We start from the raw sequence: 24,924 nt of genomic DNA on the forward strand, positions 1-24,924 counted from the left end.
AATAAAAGAGAAATTTTGAAACACACTTTATACCAAATTTACCAACATGTCCTCAGGAGCGAAACGTTAGGGAAAAAGCTCTATCTTGACCTCATCACGCCATCATGCCATCGCAGACTGTATCACCTATCCAAAACCTGCCCATAAAATAGGTCAGTTTCACTAAAAACTGGTAGGTGCACAGACAAGACAATATTGAACATAATTAAGCAGAATAATTTAATATGTCAAGTAGACAGGCAATTAGATAGCAATTTGCTTTCAGCAGAGTCATAGAGCAAACTATCATGAGCATAATACAAGCATTTCACTGGCACAAGTAGGCTAACTATTACAAGCAAAACACTGCACAAGAAAGTTAACTAGCAAAATACAATGCTTCATCAACCACACACACAATTCCATAAGTATTGAACCGGTTGTACCCTATAACTTTCATACGTGCATAACTGAACACATTGTGTGATCGGATTTAAATTATGTTTCGATATTAACTGGCCAAGCGGGTACGCACAAGGCACGACTCTAGAAACAGCCTAGACTGATCCGGGGGTTTATTATGTTATGTATTTTATGATAACCCGGATAACTGACTGAGTCCGCACCTAAGGGGACGGTCGGTGACCAAGAGAGAAATCCCCAAAGCAGCATAAACAATGGATGCATCCCAAACATGGAGAGCTACCACCTAGGATAATTATGGTAGTCCCATTCCCCTAACTCCGATGACTGAGGAAGCCGAGTCTTTTGCTCGTAACTGCCATTAATGGCCTGTCCATCGAAGTTTTGTACCTTCCTGTCCTCTCTCCTGACAGGAGTCAGCGATTCGAATGAGTACATCAAGGGTAGTTAACTGAAGACTCATTCTACATACTCTGGTCTTTCGACCCACTCGAGTATCTTGCCGGTGAAGGCGAAAACATCACTTATTTAGGTGATCACAACATTTTGTTATTTGCGCTCATCGAGGTTGCCACAACCTACTCATCCAATCATCGCAACGTAAGAAGACGTATTTGTCAAAAAGTACAATCGTACATGTCATAAGTACGACTACGATGAAAGGGATATGGTTCCACAAAAGAAACCCCAACAGATGTCATCTGCAAAAGAATTAATACAACACAGCCTGGCAAGATAAATCTTGAATTCACTTCAACAACATTTTTCATATTTCATGATGCAAGGTCATCTCGGATCTCTCGTCCGATCAACAAAGTACTTAACATGTTGTGCATGTCTAAAAGTACGCTATACTGAACCAGGGAGGTTTGTGGGCTTCTCAAAAGGAATACCCAACACACAACTTCATAACAACTCAAGGAATATAGGAGTGCTCATTTGGCACGATTCATCCTTAAAAGCCATAATGTCACATTAAGTCATTCACACAAGACACAACACTATCAATCTTACATCCAAAATTTATCTTAGTATCAACATGTTACACTAGATTGATACATAAAGAATGGGTCCTTCAACAGAACCCCACTCATTCATATGCTCATGCCCCTGATCGGGGTTATTCAAAATGAGCCGCAACTTCAGTCAAGGTTATAAAACATTTCTCCCAAGTGTGTGGACTTGGGAGGGGCCAAATGTGACTTCGCAATCCTGCAAGACTTAATCATACTTTGCAAAAGTTGTGCATTTTGAAGAGCCCTGGGTTTGCAGAAGGAAATCCTCTTTAAAAGAACTATAGTGCACAAGTGCAACTTCTAGTGTTTTGAAAACAGGTGATAACAGGATAGGCACAAGACTACATTTATGTAAGTACATATTTACCATGAGTGTGAGCATATGCAGGTTATAACATGTCAACAAACAACTCTCGACCTGCGATGCCGCACATCGAGGGAAAAGCACATAAGTAATACATGAGGTACCAAAACCATACATTGACCACTTAGACAGGCAAACACATAAGGTCATAAGTAATACACGAGACACAAGGTCGTACCTCACTCAAAGGAAATGTGCAGGCAAAAATGGATGCAAGCAAACAAGGGCATATGTATTTCAAGAAATACGAAACCACACCTCAAATTCATAAACACTACGCAAAATAATAATCGAATAATGAAATTGTACATCCACCCATAGAAAGGTACAAACAAGTATACATGCAAGCAATTTAGGGCATAAGTATTGCAAAAAGTGCGAAACCACCTTCAACACGTAAGCAAATACACAAATTAATACTCGAAGAGTAAAACCGTACCTCGACTCATAAACATGGAGACAAGAATAATAAATCATGCAACAGCAGTATAAATCTAAGTACAACTAGCATAGACATTTTAATTATTTCAACTTAATTAGATATTATTGCCCCTTGTGCGACTTTACCCTACCTTGGCATGTCGTGCAACTGCGTACGCCTACGCGTGAGGATAATATGAGGGTTGAGCCGCAGAGCACGATCGAGACCTGTTGCGTAAATCTGCAAGAGTGCGAAACATTTAATTAAGCTAATCTAATTAATGGTGCGATGAGGATATGGGTAGGTTTAGGCGACAGGGACGAGCCACTGCCGAAAATAGCAAGGCGACAGGGGCCCTCGGCTCCTTCCGACAGAACAATAAAATAGCAGGGGCTTCGGCCCCTGCCTGACGAGGAAGCGAAGGGCAGGGGCCTCTACCCCTGCCAAACAAGGTCACGCATGGCAGGGGCATCGGCCCCTACCTGACAAAACAGCTGACAGGGGCCTCGGCCCCTGCCTCACGAAGGTAACAAGTGGCAGGGACACTGGTCCCTGCGTGCCAGCTCAGAATGGCAGGGGTTTCGGCCCCTGCCAGACAGAATAATGAAGGGCAGGGGTATCGGCCCCTACCTCGCAGAACAGAGAACGGCAGGGGCCTCGGCCCCCTGCCTGCAGAACCAACAAATGGCAGGGGCCTCGACCCCTGCCTGACAAATCCACGGAGCCGCAGGGGGTGACAAGCCCCCTGCGTGCCGAGAAACAAGAGGCAGCAGGGGGGATATCCCCTGCCCTCTCAGAAGCCAAGAGGCGGCAGGGGCGAGCCCCTGCCAGCCCAGCAAAACAAAGGGCGATAGGGGCATCGCCCCTGCCAGCCGGAAAAACAGGAAACGGCAGGGGCATTGCCCCTGCTCACCGGAGATTGAGAGGAGGCAAGGGGCTAACCCCTGCCAGAGAGAGAGCTCGGGACGGGGGTGACAGGGGCAACCGACCTCCCGTCGGTTTCCCTATCACCCACAGGGGTGAGGAGGTGCCGCAGGGGCCATTGGCCCCCTGCCGGCACTCCGGCGAACCCCCACAAGAGAGAAGGGGACGACAGGGGCCCTGTAGGCCCCCTGTCGGGTTTCCAATGGGCAAAGAGGGAGGTGGGAGGGCGCGGCAGAGGCCGTGCGCCGCCTGCCGGCGTCCTGGCGCGGTGACAGAGAGAGATGGGAGGGGGAGGAGAGGGAGGAGGAGACTGAGATAGAGGGCGTACCTGGGAGGCGAGGTGGCTGGCGATCGACGGCGTGCGCAGGGAAGGAGGAGACGCACAGGGGGGCCGAAGGGCTGTGTGCCTTCCCCCGCCCCCTGCAGTGCTTTTTAAAAGCCTCAGGGGGGGCGACGAATGGGGAAACCCCGATGGGTTTCCCTAATCTTCCGAAAACGAAGGTGGAAGGGGGGCGGCGCTCGGGAAGAGGATTTAAAATCCTCTTCCTGAGTCGGGTTATTAAAACCCTATCGCAGGCGGGCCCGGGTCGGGTCCGGACCCGACCCGGCCCGGGTCCGATAAAATAAATTTTTTTTTTGAAAAAACGTGGGTTTTACAGTGTGTGTGTGTGTGTGTGAAATACTCGATATGGGTATTTTCGTAATTTCACATAATTGTTTATAGAAACAACTATTTGTTTAAATACTCTTTTTTGTTTTCTGTTTGAAATACTCGATATGAGTATTTTCGTAATTTTACATAATTGTTTATAGAAACAACTATTTGTTTAAATACTCTTTTTGTTTTTTGTTTTTTATTTTTCTTTTTTAAAATCTTTTTGTATTTCACATTGGGGGGTCCCACATAGGATCGTTGGGACCCCAACGGTCATAAATATATGACCGTTGGGGGCTCCCAACGACTCTATGGGGAGCCCCCAATGACCTCTCCTTTTTACCTTTTTCTTTATATATAAATAGGGGTCTCTCCCAGAGTTACCAGAAGCGCCTAAGCAAAACGGGAAGCGCGAAACGCCGCGCTTCCGAAGCGCGAGGGGAAGCATCCCTCTTTTTTGGGAAGCACACTTCCCTTTTATGGGAAGCGTGCTTCCCCCACGTTTCCCCCACGCTTCCCACTCGCTTCCCCATTTTTTCGCTTCCCCCTCGCTTCCGGTTCGCTTCCTAGGTCGCTTTCGGTTCGCTTCCTAGGTCGCTTCCGAGACGGTTCAGAATTTTCTTCTAAGTGGTCCCACGCTTCCCCGCTTCCTAAATTTTTGAAAGTGCCTCGCTTCCCGCTCTCGCTTTCCGCTCCCGCTTCCTCGACTGGTAACTCTAGTCTCTCCCCTTGTATTCTTTAAGCTTTTGAGCTCCTCTTCAATAAGAGTATTTGTTATTTTTATTGTTGCTTTCTTTAAGGCTTGTTTGTATTGTCTCATAGTGAACCTCTCTCTCTTGTACTTGTTCATTGTAGGACATTGTTAATGCATTAAGCATTCTCTATATTTTCGCATACTTCATTACATGGTATCAAAGCCACATTATTTATGGAGCTAAATTCGTGACATCTCTCTTTCATCCTCCATTCATATCTCCTTTGCAATGGAATTAAAGATCGACCTATCCTTCAAGCTAAATTGGAAGAACTACATGATGTGGGCATTCGCAATGGAGAATAACCTCAAAGAAAAAAAACTTTTGGGTTATGTAATGGGTTCTATTTTGAAACCTCAATTAAAACTCACCAAGATGGAAGAAAGTCAAGAGAATGCTCTTGAGGGAGATGCTCGTCTCAAGGCTATTGAAGAACACCAAAGAAGGGTGGAGGATTGGGAGAGCAACCATGCAAAGATTCTTGCATGGTTCCTGAATAATGTAGAGCTCAAGGTATGTGCAAATATTGCTAAATTTCGTAAAGCTAATATGGCTTGGTTTTTTTTATGAACGGTATGTATACCTAAAAAGATCTTGCAAGAGCCTACTTCTTGCAAGAAAAAGTAAGAACCACTAAGCAAGGAGATTTGATCATTCAAGATTATTATAGTGCTCTAAATCCTTTACAGGATGAATTGACTCTTTTGGAGCCTAAGTGGGTGGCTATAGCGGATGATGAACTTAGACAAAAGCAAATGGAACAAGAAAGATTGTTTCAATTTTTATTTGGGCTTAGTCCCGAATTTGAACAAGTAAGATCATCGCTCTTTCATAGATCCACTCTTCCTCTTTTGGAAGGTGCCATTGCTGAAATTATTCAAGAAGAAACAAGGCTTGACATGAGTAAAAGTGTAGATGAAGTCATTGCCGTATCTAAACTCGACAACAATGTTAAAACTTACAAACCACCATGTTTTGAAAAACGACGAAACTATAATGAAAGTAGAAAGATGATTGTGTGTCATCATTGCTATGAGCCAAGTCATATTAAACCCACTTGCCCTCCATCACTAAAAAGGAAGATGAAGGCAAGAGTGGGGATCTCAAAGAAACACTTGAACAAATATCCATGGCTCTTCAACAAATACTTAAGGCTACCTCATCTACATCGGGTGCCGCCATTGCCTCTACATCACCACCCAGTACGTATTCTTGCATTCTTGATTTTGGAGCATCTTTTCATATGATCCCCCATGAAAATGCTTTAACCGATGTATGCACCAATTCAAAAATGTCTTGTCTCTCTACGACCGATGAAACTTTTTTAAAAATAAAAAGTATATGAACACTAGATTCTAAAAATTTCAAAACTTTTTTGTTCTAAAAGTAAGAGTGATTCCAAAATTAAACCTAATTTTTTTTCGGTCTCTCAAATTGTCGACCATGGATATGAAATATCCTTCTCATCTAAGGGTTGCTTTGTGCAGGATCTTCAGTCCGGGAAGCGGATTGGGCAAGGCCATAGGAAGAGAGACTTCTACTATATGGATAATTTGACTCTTCCTACAAACTCTTTTTGTACTTATGTTCAAGATAAAAGTATTGAAACTCGGCATAAAAGACTTGAACATCCAAGTTATTCCAAAATGTATATTTTTCTTTTTGTAAACAAATTTTGTAAAGAAAAAAAATATAAATTGCAAAGATTGCATTTTTGGGAGAATGAAGTCTATTCCATTTCCAACTAAAACTTTTATTTTAACAAAACCTTTTGAATTGGTGCACTCGGATGTTTGAGGTCCATCTCCGGTTACATGTAAGGGTGGTTATTCATATTACGTAACATTTATTGATGACTTCATTAGATATGCGTGGCTTTATTTCCATAATTTCAAATTGAAAGTTTTTTCTTTCTTTAAAGCATTTTGCATGAAAGTTCAAAACCAATTTCAGAGTAGCATATTCATTCTTAGATCCGATTCGGGTGGAGAATACCTATCCAATGATTTTCAAGATTACTTAAAGCAAAATGAAATTTGTCATCAAAGATAATGTCCTAGAACTCCTCAACAAAACGGGCTAGCGAAAAGAAAACATAGGCATATTATAGAAACCGCTAGAACTTTGCTTATTTCCAAAAATATTCCTAATAATTTTTTGTCTTAAACCGTTTTAATTTTCACATATTTAATAAATTGTATGCCATCATCAAAATTTAAAAATATCTCTCATGAAAAACTTTTTAATTTTTCACCCGATTTCAATTGCAAGTGCTTTGTCCTCTTGCATAAAAGGGATAAGTTGTCTGCAAAGGTGATTGAATGCGTTTTTCTTAGATATGGTGAAAATAAAAAATGATATAGATGCTTTGATTACAAAAATAATAAACTTTATGTTTCAAAAGATATGAACTTCTTAGAAGATGAAAATGGTTTTGAAAAACTTGATAAGAAAGATGAAATTGACTATATGTTCTTGTATGATCTTTCCTCAACGAAAGATATGTGTGATGATTCTTTGAATCATTTTGAAATTATAGATGATACACATCATGAATTATCTAATATTGAGACATCACCAAGTAGTGATGGCATCATTGATAAAAATCTCCATGTTTATACCCGACGTGAACATGATAAACCTATTAGTGCTTTAAAAAATTATTCTCTAAATAATGAATCTATAGAAGAAACTTTTCTTAGACGGTCTTCTAGAGAATCCATTCTACCAAATAGGTTTGTGTGATATGAATCGCTTACACCTAATTATAAGGCTTGTCAAATAATTTTGTATTCATGTCATGAGCCCGCCCATTATCAAGCAAAAAATATACTTCATTGGGTTGAAACCATGAAAAATGAACAAAAAACCTATTGGATGCTGGTGAGTTTTTAAAGTTAAGACTAAAAGTGATGGATCTTTAGAACAATACAAAGCAAAACTAGTTTCTAAGGGATATTCACAAGAATATGGTATTGATTATGAGGAAACCTTTGCGCCTGTAGCAAAAATGACTAGTGTTAGAACCTTGATAGCTGTTGTATCAACTAAAAAATAACCTATATATCAATTAGATGTTAAAAATGTTTTTCTTAATGAAAAACTAAATGAAGAAGTCTATATGGATTGTCCATCGAAGTTTAATGTTGAACATGGTCAAACTCTTAAAAGCATTATATGGTCTTAAACAAACTCTCAAGGCTTGGTATGATAAATTTAGTGATGTCATGCTTAATTTGGGTTTTTGCTCATGCTATACTAATACTGCTCTCTTTATAAAAAATGCAGAATCTAGTATTTTTGTTCTTTTACTTTATGTTAATGATATGATTATTATAGGAAATGATCAAGTTGGTATTTGCAATGTTAAACATATTTTAAAAAGTAACTTTGATATGTCTGACTTATGATTCCTAAGATCCTTCTTAGGAATTGAAGTTGGATATTCTTCACGGAGATATATACTTTCATAAATGAAACTTGCTCCACATATATGTATTAAATCTGGGATTTCAGATGACAAGAATGTGGAGACTCCTGAAATGATCAATGCTAAATTAAGACTGGAGGATGGGGTTCTCTTAGAAGATCTCAGACCCTACAGACAACTCATTGGTTCTCTCACGTATATATCCATTACTAGACCAGATATTGCGTATGCAGTTCACTCGGCTAGCCAGTTTCAACATGTTCCTACAATTGTGCATATGAGTGTCGTTCTACAAATCGTTAGATACATCAAAAATACCATCACTAAAGGGTTATTTTTATCCTCATCCTCTTCATTAAATTTACTTGCTTATACTGATGTTGAGTGTGGAGGTAACCCTAATGATATAATCTCAAACTACTGATTTTTGTGTTTCCTTAGGAGATTCTTTATTTGCCTGAAGATGTAAGAAGTAACAAAAAGTCTCGTTGTCCTCTACTGAAACTGAGTACACTCGTGTTGTCCTTTACTGAATACAGGGCTATGGCAACTACCACAGTGGAACTCGTATGGTACGAAGTCTTCTCAATGATATGGGTGTAAACATTGTTAGACCTTCGAAGCTGTGTTGCGACAATAAAAGTGCAATTTATATTGCCAGCAATCGTACCTTCCATGAACCTACCAAGCACATTGTGATGAGTAACCGAAAGGAACATATGTCACATCAGAATATCAACTGCCGGACTTCTTCACTAAAGCTCTTCCTACTTCCCGTTTTATTTTCTTAGCAAACTTTCGGTCATCTCCCTGTAAAGTTTGAGGGGGTGTTAAAATATATGTACTCATATATATATATATATATATATATATATATATATATATATATATATATATATATATATGTGTGTGTGTGTGTGTGTGTGTGTGTGTGAAATACCCGATAGCGGTATTTTCGTAATTTCACATAGTTGTATATAGAAACAACTATTTGTTTAAATACTTTTTTTTGTTTTTTGTTTTTTTAAATCTTTTTGTATTTTACATTGGGGGGTCTCACATAGTATCGTCCAACGGTCATATTTATGTCCGTTGGGGGCTCCCAACGACTCTATGGGGAGCTCTCAATGGCCTCTCCTTTTTACCTTTTTCTTTGTGTATAAATAGGGGTCTCTCCCTTGTATTCTTTAAGCTTTTGTGCTCTTCTTCAATAAGATCATTTGTTATTTTTATTGTTGTTTTCTTTAAGGCTTGTTTGTATTGTCCCATAGTGGACCTCTCTCTTGTATTTGTCCATTGTAGGACATTATGAATGCATTAAGCATTCTCTATATTTTCGCATACTTCATCACACATAATGCGTAATGGATCTTTGGATTCAATTGAAAACCTTTGTTGCTTTTGGATGGACTTCTGTTACTATATTCACATAATTCTAATATTTTTTTTAAAAATACCTACAATTCACAAAAAATGATTACAATGTTTGTAATACTTTTTGGAAATGTCTGTTGGAGTTTTCCACGACGTACTTCCTTACATTTGTATGGACTTCCACTGCCCAGGACTATGACTTGGATGGCTCAATTGTTAAGGCAAATGAGAAAATAATTCAGATGTATTTGTCATGCATCTGTGGATTAATGACTTTTTCTTTGTTAGCAGATTCTGACGAATTCTGAAAAAAAAATTAATTGATTTCTTCCTTTTGATTAGTTAAAATGTTAAATTGATATGCACTCGCTTTAATATGTCTTAAAATATGTAAAGCTGTCCTCCATCCTCGGAATTCTTGGAGCTTTTCTTAGCTGTTGTTTAAAGTCATTGGCACTTGAAGTATCTGTGTGATTTGTTCTTGTTATTGAGAGTTTATTCAAAATTGTATGTCCATTATTTACATTTAACATTCTGAATTTATACAGGTTGTCCAGTTGACAAAATTTGACTATAGACTCACAAATAGCCTGGATGATGAGTTACAAAAGTTGCGGTGTCGTGTAAACTATCATGCTTTGCAGTTTACGAGGCCAATCAGAGAAATTGGACAGATGTTGGTAAAGAAAATGCGGAGTATGAGTGGTGGACGCTACATTGCAATCCATCTTAGGTAGGACTCGGTTAGTATCTTAACTGTTTTAAGTTTTAAGTCAGGGGAAATGCAATCTGGTCATGAGGTCTGGGCCTTGAGGCAGTCCTCTGCATAACCCTGGCAAGAAAAAAAAAAGGCAGTCTAGCTTTCAAAATTTTTCTTCCTTTTTCATTCTAGAGTGTGTGTTATTGAACTCTTTTAAAGATATGTTTTGATTTCTGCTTATTGCAGCTTCTGTCCTGGGTATCAGGTAACTTTATTTAAAATGTATTGTAGAAGAAAAAGTTCTAGTTCAGGTCACCGATACCAATACCAATTGTACATATCTTAATCAATTAGTATTTCACAGTCTTAATTGTCACAAAGTGCTTCTGGTCATTATGATATGTGCTTGTTCACTGTATTCATAGAATGCAGACTCAGTTAAGTGATAGATCAACTCAATTTGGAATACAAAAAATTTGAGATGTATATTTTGGTTGCCATTCTTCGTACAAAATATTTGATTATTTAGTTATGTTTGTTGGCAATTCCTGCTTTCATCCAAATCATCAACTCATTCAACCCGCCCCCTTTTATGGCCTTGTGTGACAATGCTGTTATTTTTTCTTTGATCTTTGATTGTGATTGTGATTGTTGTTATAGGTTTGAGCCTGACATGCTTGCATTTTCTGGATGCTATTACGGTGGAGGCAAGAAGCAAAGGGAAGAGTTGAATGAGATAAGGAAACGCTGGGCAACTCTACCTGTGAGACCGCTACACCTATGCATTTATTTTTGAATCATTGATGCTGGCTGTTTTTCTCTGTGATTGAAAATGAACTGTTATAGAGAAACCAACCTTAGTTGTCAAGATGCCAAATATGCTTAAACTTATATTACTCAATCAAATATCATCCTGCTCATTTAAAAAAAAATTACTCTTCCTTTACCTTTTCAAATCTTGTTCAATTATTGTCTTTGTGCACTTTTAAGTGCCATCTGCATCAGGGACTGCTCAAGTTCGTACGTCTTACTGGCCTATTCAACTCCACAGGATTTGGGTCCAGAAGGTGAGCTACGACGGGGAAAGTGCCCACTCACTCCACATGAGGTGGGCATAATGTTAAGAGGCCTCGGTTTCAGCAATGATTCACATTTATATGTTGCTTCTGGAGAAATATATGGAGGGGAAAAGACTCTTAGTCCTCTTCGAGGCCTCTTTCCAAACTTCTTCACTAAAGAAATGCTTGCAAATGAAGAGTTGTTGCCTTTCATGCCTTTCTCTTCTCGTCTTGCTGCTATTGACTACATTGTATGTGATGAGAGTGATGTATTTGTCACAAACAACAATGGGAACATGGCAAAGTTGTTGGCTGGTCGTAGGTATGTTTCTGAAATTCCTTGGTTTGATTCAGAAATAATAATAAATAGTAGTAATAATAATAATAATATGACATTAAAGGTCTGAATGACTTTATCTTGCAGAGTGTGCTATCGACCAAACCTTCTGTTGTAATCTGTGGTTGTTTAACCATGGCAAATTTCAGAGTATTTACTGCATACAAAAAAAATTGAAAATCATGTCATTTTCTTAGGGCATGTTTGCAATGCCCTGTGATTTTTGGATCCTGTGTTTGTAAATCACAATCATCATACTTTTTCAAGGTTAGTGGAACATGAAAAAGTAGTGATTGTGATTGTTTTTGCTTCTTTTTGCCTTGAAACTTATGAAAGTAGATCATAAGGTTGGCCTTGTGATCTACTTTCGCAAGCTTCTACTTTCTCACCTGTGACCAAAATAAACACGCCTTTAGTCTACCCTGTAAACTACCTATTATTGCACTTAATCTTTTATGATATGGGCAATTTTATGTTTTTGATATAAAGATGTGTGTGTGTGATTTTGTTGGTACGACATATAAGTGAAATTGAATTTATTGTATTAGTTTTGCTTTGCAAGTTTTTCCCTAATTTAACCTGAAAAGAAACACACTGTTTTCAGTTTCTCACCTATATTTTTTATTTTATCATGACATCGTGTGATAAATTGACTATATTGTATTACTTTTTCTTTGCAATTGTTTTCACAGTTCAACATGAAAATAACAGAATATATAGAATTTCTCATTTAACTTGTTTCTGTTACACACTTGCAGGAATGCATGCAGAATACACAGACATGTTTGTGTTTAGATCAATATCTTGTGCCTTGGTTTTGTTTTCATTTGCATTATTCTGTTTCATACTGTGTATGCTTTCCTGGATGTTTGTCTATGCGTGTAAGTTCTGGCAGTTCTTTCAATAATAATTGCTTCTCATGTTTTGTTTCCCTCAGGCAACCATTATATGAAACTTTTATTAGTGGCCCATACATTTCAGTTGTTTCCCTATATATATATATATATATATATATATATAGTGTGTGTGTGTGTGTGTGTGTGTGCCTATCACCTGCAAGCTCCTGTGCTTCTGAGTTGCCGTAGTTTGCTTCAACCAGATCTGTGTTAATCATGTAATCAGTTGGCTTTATTTCTTTACAACTACAGGAGATACATGGGTCACAAACGAACAATTCGGCCTAATGCAAAAAGGTTGAGCTCACTACTAAAAGCACGCCATGAGATGGAGCCAGAAATATTTGCAAGGAAGGTTAGGTCATGCCAGAGAGGATTCATGGGGGAACCAGATGAGTTGAAACCTGGACGAGGTGACTTTCATGAATTTCCTTATTCTTGTATATGTGAAAAACCTAAGCAATTGAACAGCAGCATTGACTAACAACAGAAGAGCGAAGTCACATGGACCGTAGGGTCAACTAGTAACAGCTATACACTGACCGAGTCCGCTGTTCCAGCATATGCTGAAGATGAGAGTAGTTAGCGTCCACTTATTTGGACTCAATTTGTCTTACCTGGCAAAGCAGGGAATGTATGGACAAAGTGATGAAAATAGTAGTAGTAGTGGGATGTAATATTTTGTGGAGTCTTTTGAGAATGACAGAAATGAGAAAATTTTGCATGTACAATCGCCTGAAGTGGGTGCAGTTAGTTATTGGCGAGGGACTTAAAACGCTTATACGATATTGGAATCATTGGCAGCATGAAGAGGGAAACTGTAAGTTTAACATGCTTAGCATAGAATGCAGCAGTATGTATGACCTTGTCTCCGGGCATGCATGCCCTCGTGCTTTCACATAATCCAAACAATCTCCGGGGATTATGTCAGCAAATTGGCAGCCAAAGGTGACTCATGAGAATGAAGTGTCCAATCCTTGTCAGCTTTGTGTTGTCCTTAGACTAATTTTTGATCAAATTTTAGTATGATAAATTAGATACCGGGTCACAGGTTTATGGTATTATAGGTCTTCGTTTTTTCTAATTTCCAAATTCTGATAATCAGAACTGACTAGGATTTTTGCTGAGAAACCATCAGGAGACGCTGGTCCTTCGATGTTTTCATCCAAGGCCCTGCCACGTTATATAGAAAAATTAAGAATGTGTTTCAGGCCAGAGGGATTGCAAAATTAGCGGCTAAAAATAGAGTTCAACCATGGTGTTTAGGATGCCGTTCATTCCCTGTTAATTCAGGGCCAAAACTGAAAGTTTCCCTCCAGACAGGACTCCACTTCTGCCATGGTGTGCCTGCATCCCACGGAAAAACGAAAAAAATCAAACGTTGATGCTTCCCATAGAAATCGCCTCTTGCTTTAGGAGCTAGTCGCACTAGTCGGAAATTGCCTCTTGCTGTAGGACCCAGTTGCACGAGCTGCATCTGACAAGATGCAGCAACATTTCTCCGGCCATAATCTAGACCGCATTCTTTCAATGTAAAAGAGTCTGAAGCCAAAATGCCTAGTTACCAACGCTTTTATGTTAAAAGCTGCAAAATCTTGTGTCACGGAAGTTGGTACTAAAAAAGAAGTCTCTCCACGAAAAGTGCTGTCCATCACGTGAAATGCAATCAAGCATGAGTCAAATAGAAACACAGGGATTCCTTCTCTCATATTTGTCAAACTCTTCAACAACGAGAAATAGATCTTTTAACAATTTTTCCCTCGTCATCCTCAAGCGAAAAGGTAAGGTGCGTGAAGAGGTTATAATCACCATAAATTATCGACATCCAGCATCGATACTGGGTATATTTTTCCTTCGACAAATAGCAGCAAGCGAAACCGCAAAAGGCTTGAGTAGGATAATTTCAGGTTTGTACCGACGGGGCTCGGATTGTCTGGTAGGGGTAGCTAGTGCACGTCACCTTGTGTTTGGGACGTTGCAGGTTCAAAACCCAATGATACAGTTGTATAACTGGTAGGGCCTAACTCCAGCTTGCCTTTCAAAAAAAGAAAGTTAATTTCAGATTTGACAGGATCAGATCTGAGAGCCATACCTGTTTGAAATTCAGCTGGTCATGCAAGCTGCCTGTCAGTTTGTGAGGCCAAAATTGGCACTACGCCAGGTCAACCAGGCTGGATAAATGGAAACAAACCTAAAGACAAATCGGACTCCCAGGACAAAAAGTCAAACATGAAAATTGAGTTGCACTCAGTCAGACCAATATTGTCAATATGGGTATCGATGCCGAATCTTCAAGGAATTGGCAAATTCCGATTCTGAACTGAATCGGCCAGTTTTCAACCAGAGGATGATCTCAGTAAAGTATTAAAATAATATTTAATGGTTTTTAAGCATTTTTGAAAAATAAACCAAATGAGCCTGTTTCGTATTGATTTTGAGCCAATTCAGGCTGATTCACACGATACTGACAACATCGAGTCAAGAGTTGCCCAAGGCTTGCAAACCAAAGGGACTCGATGTGATCATCCAGGTCGACTGAGTGAAACACTCAACTTGCTAACACAGTTGTAAACGTACCTACAAACTCAAGAAACACAAAAACACACAAAGCTTGGCTTCTTTATCATAGACAGATGAAAGTAGTCCCCGCCTTTTCAGGACAGCAAGTCAAATTGCATGTGAGCGTGTTATTGCGTCTAAACAATATCATATGGAGGAAATTTTCCATATGAAAAGCAAGAAAGGATTATGGCATACACAGTTACAACTGTTTCACCCCAAAAAATAGGGCTTCCGCATTTGATCACCTACAGCTAAAATTATGTACACAATAAATTAAAGTGACAGTATTCCTCCTGCATTTACCTCATCGGTTGATGGCACAGAGTAAATCGTAACCTTGTTGAATGGCCCTATTTCTGTAAACCATGGTTCCCTGGTTCGATAAACGTCAATTCAACCATTATTCACTAAAGAGGTTAAATCAAGCAAATATGGTGAAGCCTTACCCTTTGCAGAGGAGTCAACGTTTCTGTTCGAAGACATTCCACCCTTATCATGCACACCAATGGAAGAAAGCTTGGTTATAATTAAGGAGCTCTGTAATCCTTCCAATAGCTGTAGAAACAAGGTACTGTGGAGTTAGTTCCAACCAATGTTTAAACAGACCAACCAACCCAGGAACTCTATCACCGTCTATCAATTTTATGCAGTTTATTATCTAAACAGCTGGAGCCCCAGCAAACCTCGAAAACCAACATCCGATAAGGCAGGCTGGTGGAAGTCCTAAAACAAGACCTAGGGTTGAACATTGGTAGTAAGTAGCCAATTCACAATTTCATTACAGAATGGAGTGTCAATATACAGAAAAATACATACATAAGAAACTGAAGGATAAGAAAGCAAATTTGTGTCAACCGTTCGTTTAACAAAAGGAAACAAGAGGTAGATAGGATATGTCATCGGTTAGGGCTCCTAGGAAAATGGACGAATGAGATTTAAACAGAATTGGGGACCTATATTTTTGGATTTTTGGGTTCTGATAACCACCTAAGATTAGGTCATGGGGATTCCCATTCAGAAGGCTAACATGCAATTTTTGAGAGATTGATAGAATGAGGGATTTCATTCCACACATTTCCACATCTCAAGCAAACACAAGAAATGCAGGTCCAGTGATGAATTCTCATTAGCAAGAATTCTTGCCCTGGATCAAAGCAGATTAAAAATAAAACCACCAAAAAACATGAAACTAAAATTAGTCTGGCGAAAAAAAAAGCCACCTAGGTAGCATTGCCAAACAAGAATAGGATCAATGGAACATCTCCCAGGTAACAGATCAACCTCATCTGACAAGGCTGGTCAATCATCCATTTATCTAAAGGCAGGGATGTGGCTGCAAAAGAGCCTGAGAAACCTGGGTCTGGACTGCATCTAACTGCATATTCCTCAATGTAGAGAATACAACGATATTGTGAAAGATCCCTTTTATCCATGCTGTAGACAACAAAATGCTATTAAACCCAATTAGATCCTATATCTTTCTAGATCCACATAAAAAAAGAAAAGTACAATTACAACTATTTGTGCAAATAGACGCAAAATTAGTCATAGAAGGAGAAAACCTAAAGGTGAACAAAATTAATGAGTCCAAAGAAACTACCCTTGAGGTTGGCTGAATCATTCGATTAGACCTCCGTCGCTCAGAAGCTGTCTTTCCTTGACTATCAGTGGCAGCCGAGTCCTTTCCTTCATCAGAAGAGAGTTTTTCACCAGCAGAGGTGAGTTTTACTTTAGGTGCCTGCCTAGAATTTACAGCTGAAGAGGACCTGTTCCTGGATGGAAGTACACCTGGATCACTTGATACTTTTGGAACGTCATGGAAAGAACCAATTTCCATCCTGTTCTGTTTCTGTGGATTCTCTTCATGGATAACAGAAGGTTGCACATTTGGTACAGGATCAACCCCAATAGCCCCACTTGAAGAAGGCAAAACAGAAACTGATGAACCACCCTTCTCAGGTTTGCTCTGAAGGCCCCGTGACCTTCCTGATTTAACATCTTTGGACTTTGTGTTAGTAAATCGACCTCCCTTTAGATCATCTTTGTAAGCATTTTTCCTCCCAGAGGATCCTTGTGGCATCAAATACCTGGCAAACTTGATGGCATTGTTTGTTTCAACAACCTTGCCAACTTGTTCTGCAGTATAGTGCTTGCTGACATCCATAAATTTCCTTTTCTTCCCAGGTTTAGGTACCCCAAACACCATCCTTGGTCCTCCCTTCTGTAGTCCAGTTCGCTTTACTCTCCCTGCAGCAGGGTTATCATCTTCTGTGGTGCTCCTCCCAACAGAAAAAAAGTTATCCTTGGTTGGTAAAACAAATGGTGTCGACTCTTGATGTTTAATGGAGCCATCAAAAGAAGTAGTTTTTGATAGATTCTCTTTTCCCTTTTCAATTTGTGAAACATTTTCAAGTTTCCGATCCACTTTTTGTCGTTTATCAAGTCGAGCATCACCCTGCTATTCACATGTACCAGCAAAAAAGAAAAGAAAAGTGATATCAGTTTAACATGAACATGTCCCAACTTTTTATTTCAAAAGTAAAAATAATCAAATACTGTTATATTTTGCATTAAAAGGGGACAATTGAAACCAACTATAACAAAAGGACAGTTGCAACCTCATCAACCCAACTGGCACTTTCTTTTGAACTTGACCACTCAACCCACTGCCCATCCTTCCAAACCAAAGATGGCCGAATATTCCAGGTTCTTACAGTTGATTCATCTCCTTCAGCTGCGTATACAATCCCATTGCAAACAAGTTTCAGTATAGATGACCTGATTCATGACTAAGATATATGGCAATACAGCTTTTATGGAGAAACAGACCATAAAGAAATAGTAAAAACTAGGCAAAAGAACATAACATACTGGTACAAATCCAACCCAAGAATCACGTAGAAAGTAATTCATATAGTTAAGAAAAAAACCCGTGCTAGCTAAATGAATGCATAACTAAACTCCCAAAAAAGCTATGGGAGTTTGAAACCGGGAGTGTTGAACTCAATATTGCACCCAAAGACACTTGTTTAAAAGTGGTAAGCTACCAAAAATGAGTAGCAGCAAGTAAAAGTTATACACATTCACATACAATATAGCAAATACATCAAAAAACAAGCTAGCCAAATCTTTTAATGCATTTTCAAAGGATTGAATAAAAATAGCAAAGTAGATACTATTGGCATTACCTGGAAAATGAACTGTCAATTTGGTTTCGTCTTCCTTGCTTTTCTCTATGATAATACCTTCCCACCATCTGAAAAGAATTCCATGAATTCAATACGACACTAATCACCTAAAAATTAACAAAAACTAACTAAACAAAATCTGAAAAAAAAAACCACAAAAGAAAAATAACATGTAGAGGGCAAGAACAAGCATGCCCTAAATCTAGACCAGAATCAAGAGCATTAACAATAGGAAAGCAATTTCTGATGCAAAGGAAGATCTTGATATAAAATCTAAGTAGAAATGGAGAATAATTTGCAGAAATTTTTTGGTATGATAAAAAGAAAAATTACCTTTTTTGTGACAAAAAAAGGAACAGTTGGGCAACTAACAGTGTCTATACCAAGCACATCTCAAATCGAGCACTGGGACATGCCACATGACACCACAAAAAATCAAATTTGATCTTGCACACTATCGAAGCCATCCTTGCATGTGATAGTTCATGCAAACATATATATGGTCAGAATGGCCAGATTACCTTTAACAGGGATTACAAATGATCACACCATAAATGATAATATTGCAAATGTGAGAACAAATCAAGTGTGGACTTCCCAATCAAGTCCCATCTTTTGAAGGTCTCCAAGTGGAATTACCTACACTGGCCTATTCCAGATAACTGGATACTTGGATAGTAATCTCATGTTTTATGCATTGTCAACAAACTGCAGCTTACTTTCTTCTGGTGTTGCCATCCTAGCCCCACTGTTTTGGTTTTGCAGTTATTTGCGTTATGGACTACAACTGAAAACATAACTCCAAGGGGCAGGTTTGCTTCTTTTGTTTATGTGCAATATTTTTCTATTTAATTCCCTTTCAGAAATCTTCTCTTTATTTTTCCTTTCCCAGAAGCACTTTGCAGGAACCAGTTAAGTCCATACTAGAGTTACAGGAAGCTTCTTAGATAGGTGGGAAGCCCGGTTCCCGAAAACTCGCTTCGGAAGTGCGCTACTCGCTTCCAAAACTAGATGAGAATCTCGATTCTCTCACGCTTTTCCTATGTTTTCCACACGTTTTATCTATTCTTATATGTTTTCACACTCTACTTTTCATGTTTTTTATGTGTTTCCTCTCACACTTCACACTCACTTTCATGTGCTCTCTAAATTGACAGTCATCTTTTTTAGATTTTGTTAAAAATTTAATTCTTACACTAAAAAATCACAAAATTTAATAATAGTCACTTTTATTTTAATTTTTATTTGCATTCTATTTAGATTCTCATTCAATTCTTATATTGTTTTTTATTTTTATTTTTTGCTTCCCGCTTTCTATACATTTTCAAATGCATCGCTTCTCGCTTCTGCTTTTAGTCTAGCAACCTTGGTCTATACTATACCCAAAATAAGAATAAAAATAACCAGCATAACAAAAAACATCCTGCATAAATGTGTAATGAAATGGTGATCTTACACAAAAGCACCCAAAGTCACAAAGGGTGTCTATTGGAGACACTACAAGTATAACCCATAAAAGGGCATAAATGAAAGAAAATAATAATATTTTATTCTTCACAAAAAATGCTTAAAAAGCAATGAAATACAATGAAGGGGGATTACCCCTATTTATATAAGAGGGAGAGGAGTGAAGGAGAGCGCTTTTAGAGCTCTCCTTGAGAGTCGTAGGACCTAGTCCAACGGCTCTGAATATAACCGTTGGACTAGGTCCAACGACTATATTTTAGTATCTAGTTCTAAACAAACTAGATAACAAATAAAAAAAGAAAAATCTAATAATAATATATAATAATATATAATATAATATAATTATTATATATATTATATATGTTACATTTTACATTTTAATACTCTCCCTCAAACTTACGGTACAATGAGCGAAAGTTTGTTTAAGAGGAAGTTAAATCAGAGAGCAACAAGAGGTTTGGTGAAAAAGTCTGCTAATTGATATTATGATGTAACATATGGCAGATCAATGGTTCAATGTATATATTCCTCTCTGACGTAATCCATCTCAATATGTTTGGTACATTCATGAAAGGTTCGGTTGCTGACAATATAGATTGCACTATTGTTGTCCCAACACATTCTTGACGCTTGTGTTGCTTCAGCTCTCATGTCTGTTGCTTCAGCTCCCATGTCAGTTAGCAGACGTATGAGCCAAACTACTTTCATTGTCGTGGTCACCGTCGCTCTATATTCAGTTTCGGTGGAGAGGAGAGAGACCTTCTATTGCTTTTTGCACCTCCACGAAATTAAGGATTTACCTAAGAAAACACAAAAACCAGTGGTTGAGTGTCTAGTATTGGGATCACCTCCCCAGTCAGCATCAGTATAGGCAATTAAATCTAACGACGATGAAGCAGACAAGAAGAGACATCGTTAAAGAGAGGACTTTATATATCTAATAATACGTAAAACCGCTCTCATGTGAACAGATGTGGGAAAATGCTAAAACTAGCTAGCTGTATGTATATCGTGTGATACATCTGGCCTAACAATGAAAAGATAGGAAAGTGCTCCGATAAGCTGTCTGTAAGGAGTGGGATCATCAAAAAGTTCTCCATCATCAATTCTCATTTTAACGTTAACAACTTCTTTGGTGTCCACTTTCTTATTATTTGTAATTCTAGACCTGGAAACAATATCAATGGCAAATTTAGATTGAGATATCAAATACCCCCGAGGGGCATAAGCAACTTCAATTCCTAAAAAAATCTTAATAAACCTAGATTAATCATTTCAAAATGAGTTTTAAGAAGTTTTTTGATGTTTTCAACTCCCTGTTTGTTGTCTCCGGTAATGATCATATCATCCACATAGAGAAGAAGAACAATAAACCTTGCATCATAATTCTTAATAAACAAAGCAGTGTTAGCCAAACAAGATTGAAAACCAATATCAAACATAACATGATTAAACCTCTCATACCAAGCTTTTGAAACCTGTTTAAGACCGTAAAAAGCATTTTCTAAACGAAGAGTTTTACCCTTAGGGATACTAATTCCAGGTAGAGCTTTCATGTACAGTTCTTCAACTAGATTTTCATTGAGAAAAGCATTTTTGACATCCATCTAAAATATGGGTCATTTTCAAATGGAGGCTAAGGCTATTAATGTTCTGACAGTGATCATTCGAGCAACTGGGGCAAAATTTTCTTCATAATTGATGTCACACTCCTGTGCATACCTTTTGGCCACTAATCGGGCTTTATATCTTTCAAGAGTTTCATCACTCTTGGTTTTGACTTTGTAAACCCATCGACAACCTATAGGTTTCTTACCTAGAGAAATATCTTGAATAGTCCAAGTGTCAGCCTTTTCTAATGCATCCAATTTTGCCTCCATGGCATCTACCCATTCTATATGATTTTTGGCTCAAAAATAGGATGGCGGTTCTACATATGATTGCATTAATGCGATAACTGACCTGTATGTGGGTGAAAAAGATTCATATGACACAAATTTTTCAGGACGTCTAGAAATTCTGGATGACCTTCTCATTGGTTTTTTGAAATATTTTTTTAATGAACATGGAAGCTTTGATTCTCTACGTCTTGAGTATTGTAAACTAACGTCCCTATAAGTTTGCTCTTCATTATCAACATTGCGTTCCAAATCAATAGTACTTTGATCATTGTCAATATCATATTCATTAGATTTTGAAGTCAAATCTATTAAAAAGGAATATTCAGTGATTTCATTGGGTTTTTCAAATTCAAAGAAACTTTCTTTTTTCCAAGAAAGATACATTTCTTGATACATATAATTTTTCATTTTGAAAATCAAAACACCTATAGCCCTTTTGATTATCAGCATATCCTAAGAAGACACAAGGAATCACATGGGGAGAGAGTTTGTCATTCTTGTTGGTGAAAACAAAACACTTGCATCCGAAGACTCTTAATCTAGAGTAATCAGGAGATAAGTTAACAAGTTTTTCAATTGGAGTTATATTTTTCAAAGAAGAAGATGGCATTCAATTAATAAGATAGGTAGCAGTTAGTGTAGCTTCTGCCCAAAATCCTTTTGGAACTTGATTTGCTATTAATAAAGTCCTAATGGTTTTCACGATGTGCCGACATTTACGTTCGGCCAGACCATTTTGTTGTGGTGTGTGTGGATAAGATTTTTTATGTGATGCCATGTAAGTTGAGATAGTCTTTGAATTCTTTGAACATAAATTCTCTCCCTGAATCAGTGCGAAAAATAGAAATATCACTTTGAAATTTATTTTTAACCATTTTATGAAATGTTTGAAAGTATGAAAAAACCTCAGATTTATGCTTAAGAAAGTAAATTCAAGTATGCCTAGAAAAGTCATCGACAAAAATTACATAATATGCATATCCACCTTTTGAAATGACTGGTGACTAACCCCAAACATCTGAATGTACTAATTCAAGTGGTCGATAGGAAACAAAAGTTCTATCTTGAAATGATAATCTTTTCATTTTGCCAAGGATACAATCTTTACAAGTAAAACTTTCAGAATTACAAAATTTTCCTAAACTTGAAAAATGTTATATTTTAGATATATGAGGATGACCAAGTCTTTTGTGCCACAAATCCAACTCGAGTTTCTGAACATTATAACAGAAAGCATTCTTAGGCAATTCCAAAAAATTCACATAATAGAGTCCTCATTTTCTATGACCTTCCCCAATCAGCTTACCTGACTAGGGATCCTGTACCGAACAACCATGAGAAGAGAATGAGATATTACACCCATAATCAGATATTTGAGAAATAGCTAAAAGGTTTAGATTTAGTTTAAGAATATATCTAACTTTGGGGATAAATATAGTTGTTGGACTAGGGATCCTGTACCGAACAACCATAAGAAGAGAATGAGATATTACACCCATAATCAGATATTTGAGAAATAGCTAAAAGGTTTAGATTTAGTTTAAGAATATATCTAACTTTTGGGATAAATATAGTTGTTGGACTAGGTCCAACAACTATATTCTAGTCAAGTCCTAGTTGGGACTTGACGAGATTATGGTATCTAGTTCTAAACGAACTAGATAACAAATAAAAAGAAAAGGAAAATAAAATACAATAAAAATAAAAATAAAAATAATAATATTATATATATATTATATATGTTACATTTTACATTTTAATATAATGAACCCTAAACATCAGTATGTATATATATATATATATATATTGGGCATTTCATCTTTTGTAATAGGGTCAGCCTAGTATGTTACAATATGGATGGAAGGTATTGCAAGTTTCCACAAACTTTACATTTTTAAATATTATGATAAATAATAAGAATTAATAAATCCTTTTAAAAAATCTACCATCACATTGATTACAACAAAAGTAATTAAAATTCTCATTTTTTCATTAAAAAGAAAAAAAATATTTAAGAGAAACCTACAAGAAATGTACAAAAAACATGTTTCTCAAATAAAGGAAACGAGTTTGCCATATAAAGTAGGTTGCCCTGTGATGTAAAATGAGTTTCTCACTCCATGTATTTTTAGAAGTTTCTCACAAGTTTCGAAAACACATGGTTTCCGGTTTCCAAACAGTTTCCTAGGAAACAAGTATCCTGTTGTTTCATTCATGGTATCAGAGTCACAGGCTCTTGTAATTCGAAAATCATCTTGATCGAGCTCTCTTCTTGGTTGTTATCTTGAAGTCATCTTCTCCACTTTGATCATGATCATGGTCGAGAGGGAATCATCTTTTATTATCTCCTTCAAGCTCAATGAGAACAACTATTTGGCGTGGTCCACCACTATGGAAAACCACATCAAAGGAAAGAAGCTATGGGGTTTCGTTAGTAGAACCACAATTGAAGCTAACAAGGAAAGAAGGTAATCAAGTTAAAGCTCTCTCCAATGAAGAAAAAGAACAAACACTAAAAGAATAAGACAAGTTAGAGGATGGAAAGTGAATAATGCTCAAATATTCTCATAGTTCATGGATACCATGAAATTCAAGATTTCTACCAACATCATTAAATTCAAAAGACATGTGATGCTTGAATATTCCTAAAGAACACATTTATTCAAAGAGACATGGTTCACCTATACTTTCTCCAAGAAAAGGTACATACTACCAAACAAGGAGATAGTAGTGTCAGAGGCTTTTATGGTCTCTTATATCCAATATGGGATGAATTAGCTATGCTTGAACCTAAGTGGGAAGACCCAATAATAGAAATGAGACAAGTTGAAAGAAAATCTTTTCTCTTTCTTTTATAGGCTTAAACTGCAATTCGAGCAAGATCCATTCTTCATAGACCCACCCCACCATCTAATAGTGATCCGCTTGCCGAATTGTATCCAATGGAAACAAGGCTTGGAATGCACAAGACAAATGACGAGGTTATTGTTGTATCAAGGCCCGAAAACCATGTGAAGACATATAAACCTCCTTACTTTGAGAAAAAAATTCAATGGAAGAGATTTTGAGAGAAAGTAAAATGGAGGAAGAAAAATCATGTCATTATTGTAATGAACTGATGCACGTAAACCCAGAATGCCATAAACTAAAAAAAAGGTGGCTTCGGTGAGTGAAGAGGATCCCAAATGAGAAAAGACAAGCAAAAAATGCGACCTCAAAGACTTGTCTATTGCTCAACTAGCGAAGGCTATTTCACAATATCTAAAGGTTGCCCCATCTACATTCGATGTCGGCGTGTCTTCCTCTTCCCCTCAAGGTAAGTCCTCTTAGATCTTAGATTTGGGAGCCTCATTTCATATGACACCTAATGAATCCTTACTTTCTGATTGCACCCATTCATATTTTTCATGTGTTTCCATTATCGATGAATCATGAAACCTCTCTAAATGTTAAAAGCATTGTTCTAAATGTTAA

The 24,924-nt window shown here is 37.7% G+C and overlaps 2 protein-coding genes across 8 annotated transcripts in view; one reads left to right on the plus strand and one right to left on the minus strand.

Annotated features, from left to right (window-relative positions):
* The window catches only part of LOC149813870 (O-fucosyltransferase 29-like), a 41,779-nt gene extending 28,723 nt beyond the window's left edge, over positions 1-13,056 (plus strand). For 2 of the 3 annotated variants that reach the window (XM_089990751.1, XM_089990750.1), the window contains exons 7-10: positions 9,890-10,074; positions 10,702-10,804; positions 11,093-11,421; positions 12,585-13,056. In XM_089990751.1, the coding sequence (XP_089846877.1) occupies positions 9,890-10,074; positions 10,702-10,804; positions 11,093-11,421; positions 12,585-12,816 (849 nt within the window). In that variant the 3' untranslated portion in view covers positions 12,817-13,056. Of the gene's footprint in view, positions 1-9,889; positions 10,075-10,701; positions 10,805-11,092; positions 11,422-12,194; positions 12,371-12,584 lie in introns of those variants that run through there. The other variant, XM_089990752.1, reaches the window with a different exon arrangement.
* A 1,927-nt stretch (positions 13,057-14,983) lies between these two features.
* Positions 14,984-24,924, minus strand: part of LOC149813871 (protein SWOLLEN 1-like) — a 32,608-nt gene continuing 22,667 nt past the window's right edge. For 4 of the 5 annotated variants that reach the window (XM_089991295.1, XM_089991296.1, XM_089991293.1 and 1 more), the window contains exons 11-15: positions 18,083-18,150; positions 17,513-17,628; positions 16,495-17,352; positions 15,341-15,449; positions 14,984-15,267 (exon numbers count right to left, since the gene is read on the minus strand). In XM_089991295.1, the coding sequence (XP_089847421.1) occupies positions 15,245-15,267; positions 15,341-15,449; positions 16,495-17,352; positions 17,513-17,628; positions 18,083-18,150 (1,174 nt within the window). In that variant the 3' untranslated portion in view covers positions 14,984-15,244. The remainder of the gene's footprint in view (positions 15,268-15,340; positions 15,450-16,494; positions 17,353-17,512; positions 17,629-18,082; positions 18,151-24,924) is intronic. The other variant, XM_089991294.1, reaches the window with a different exon arrangement.

The sequence above is a fragment of the Nuphar pumila genome, chromosome 16 (assembly GCF_984573655.1).
Source record: "Nuphar pumila chromosome 16, dmNupPumi1.hap1.1, whole genome shotgun sequence".
Classification (NCBI taxonomy): Eukaryota; Viridiplantae; Streptophyta; class Magnoliopsida; order Nymphaeales; family Nymphaeaceae; genus Nuphar; species Nuphar pumila.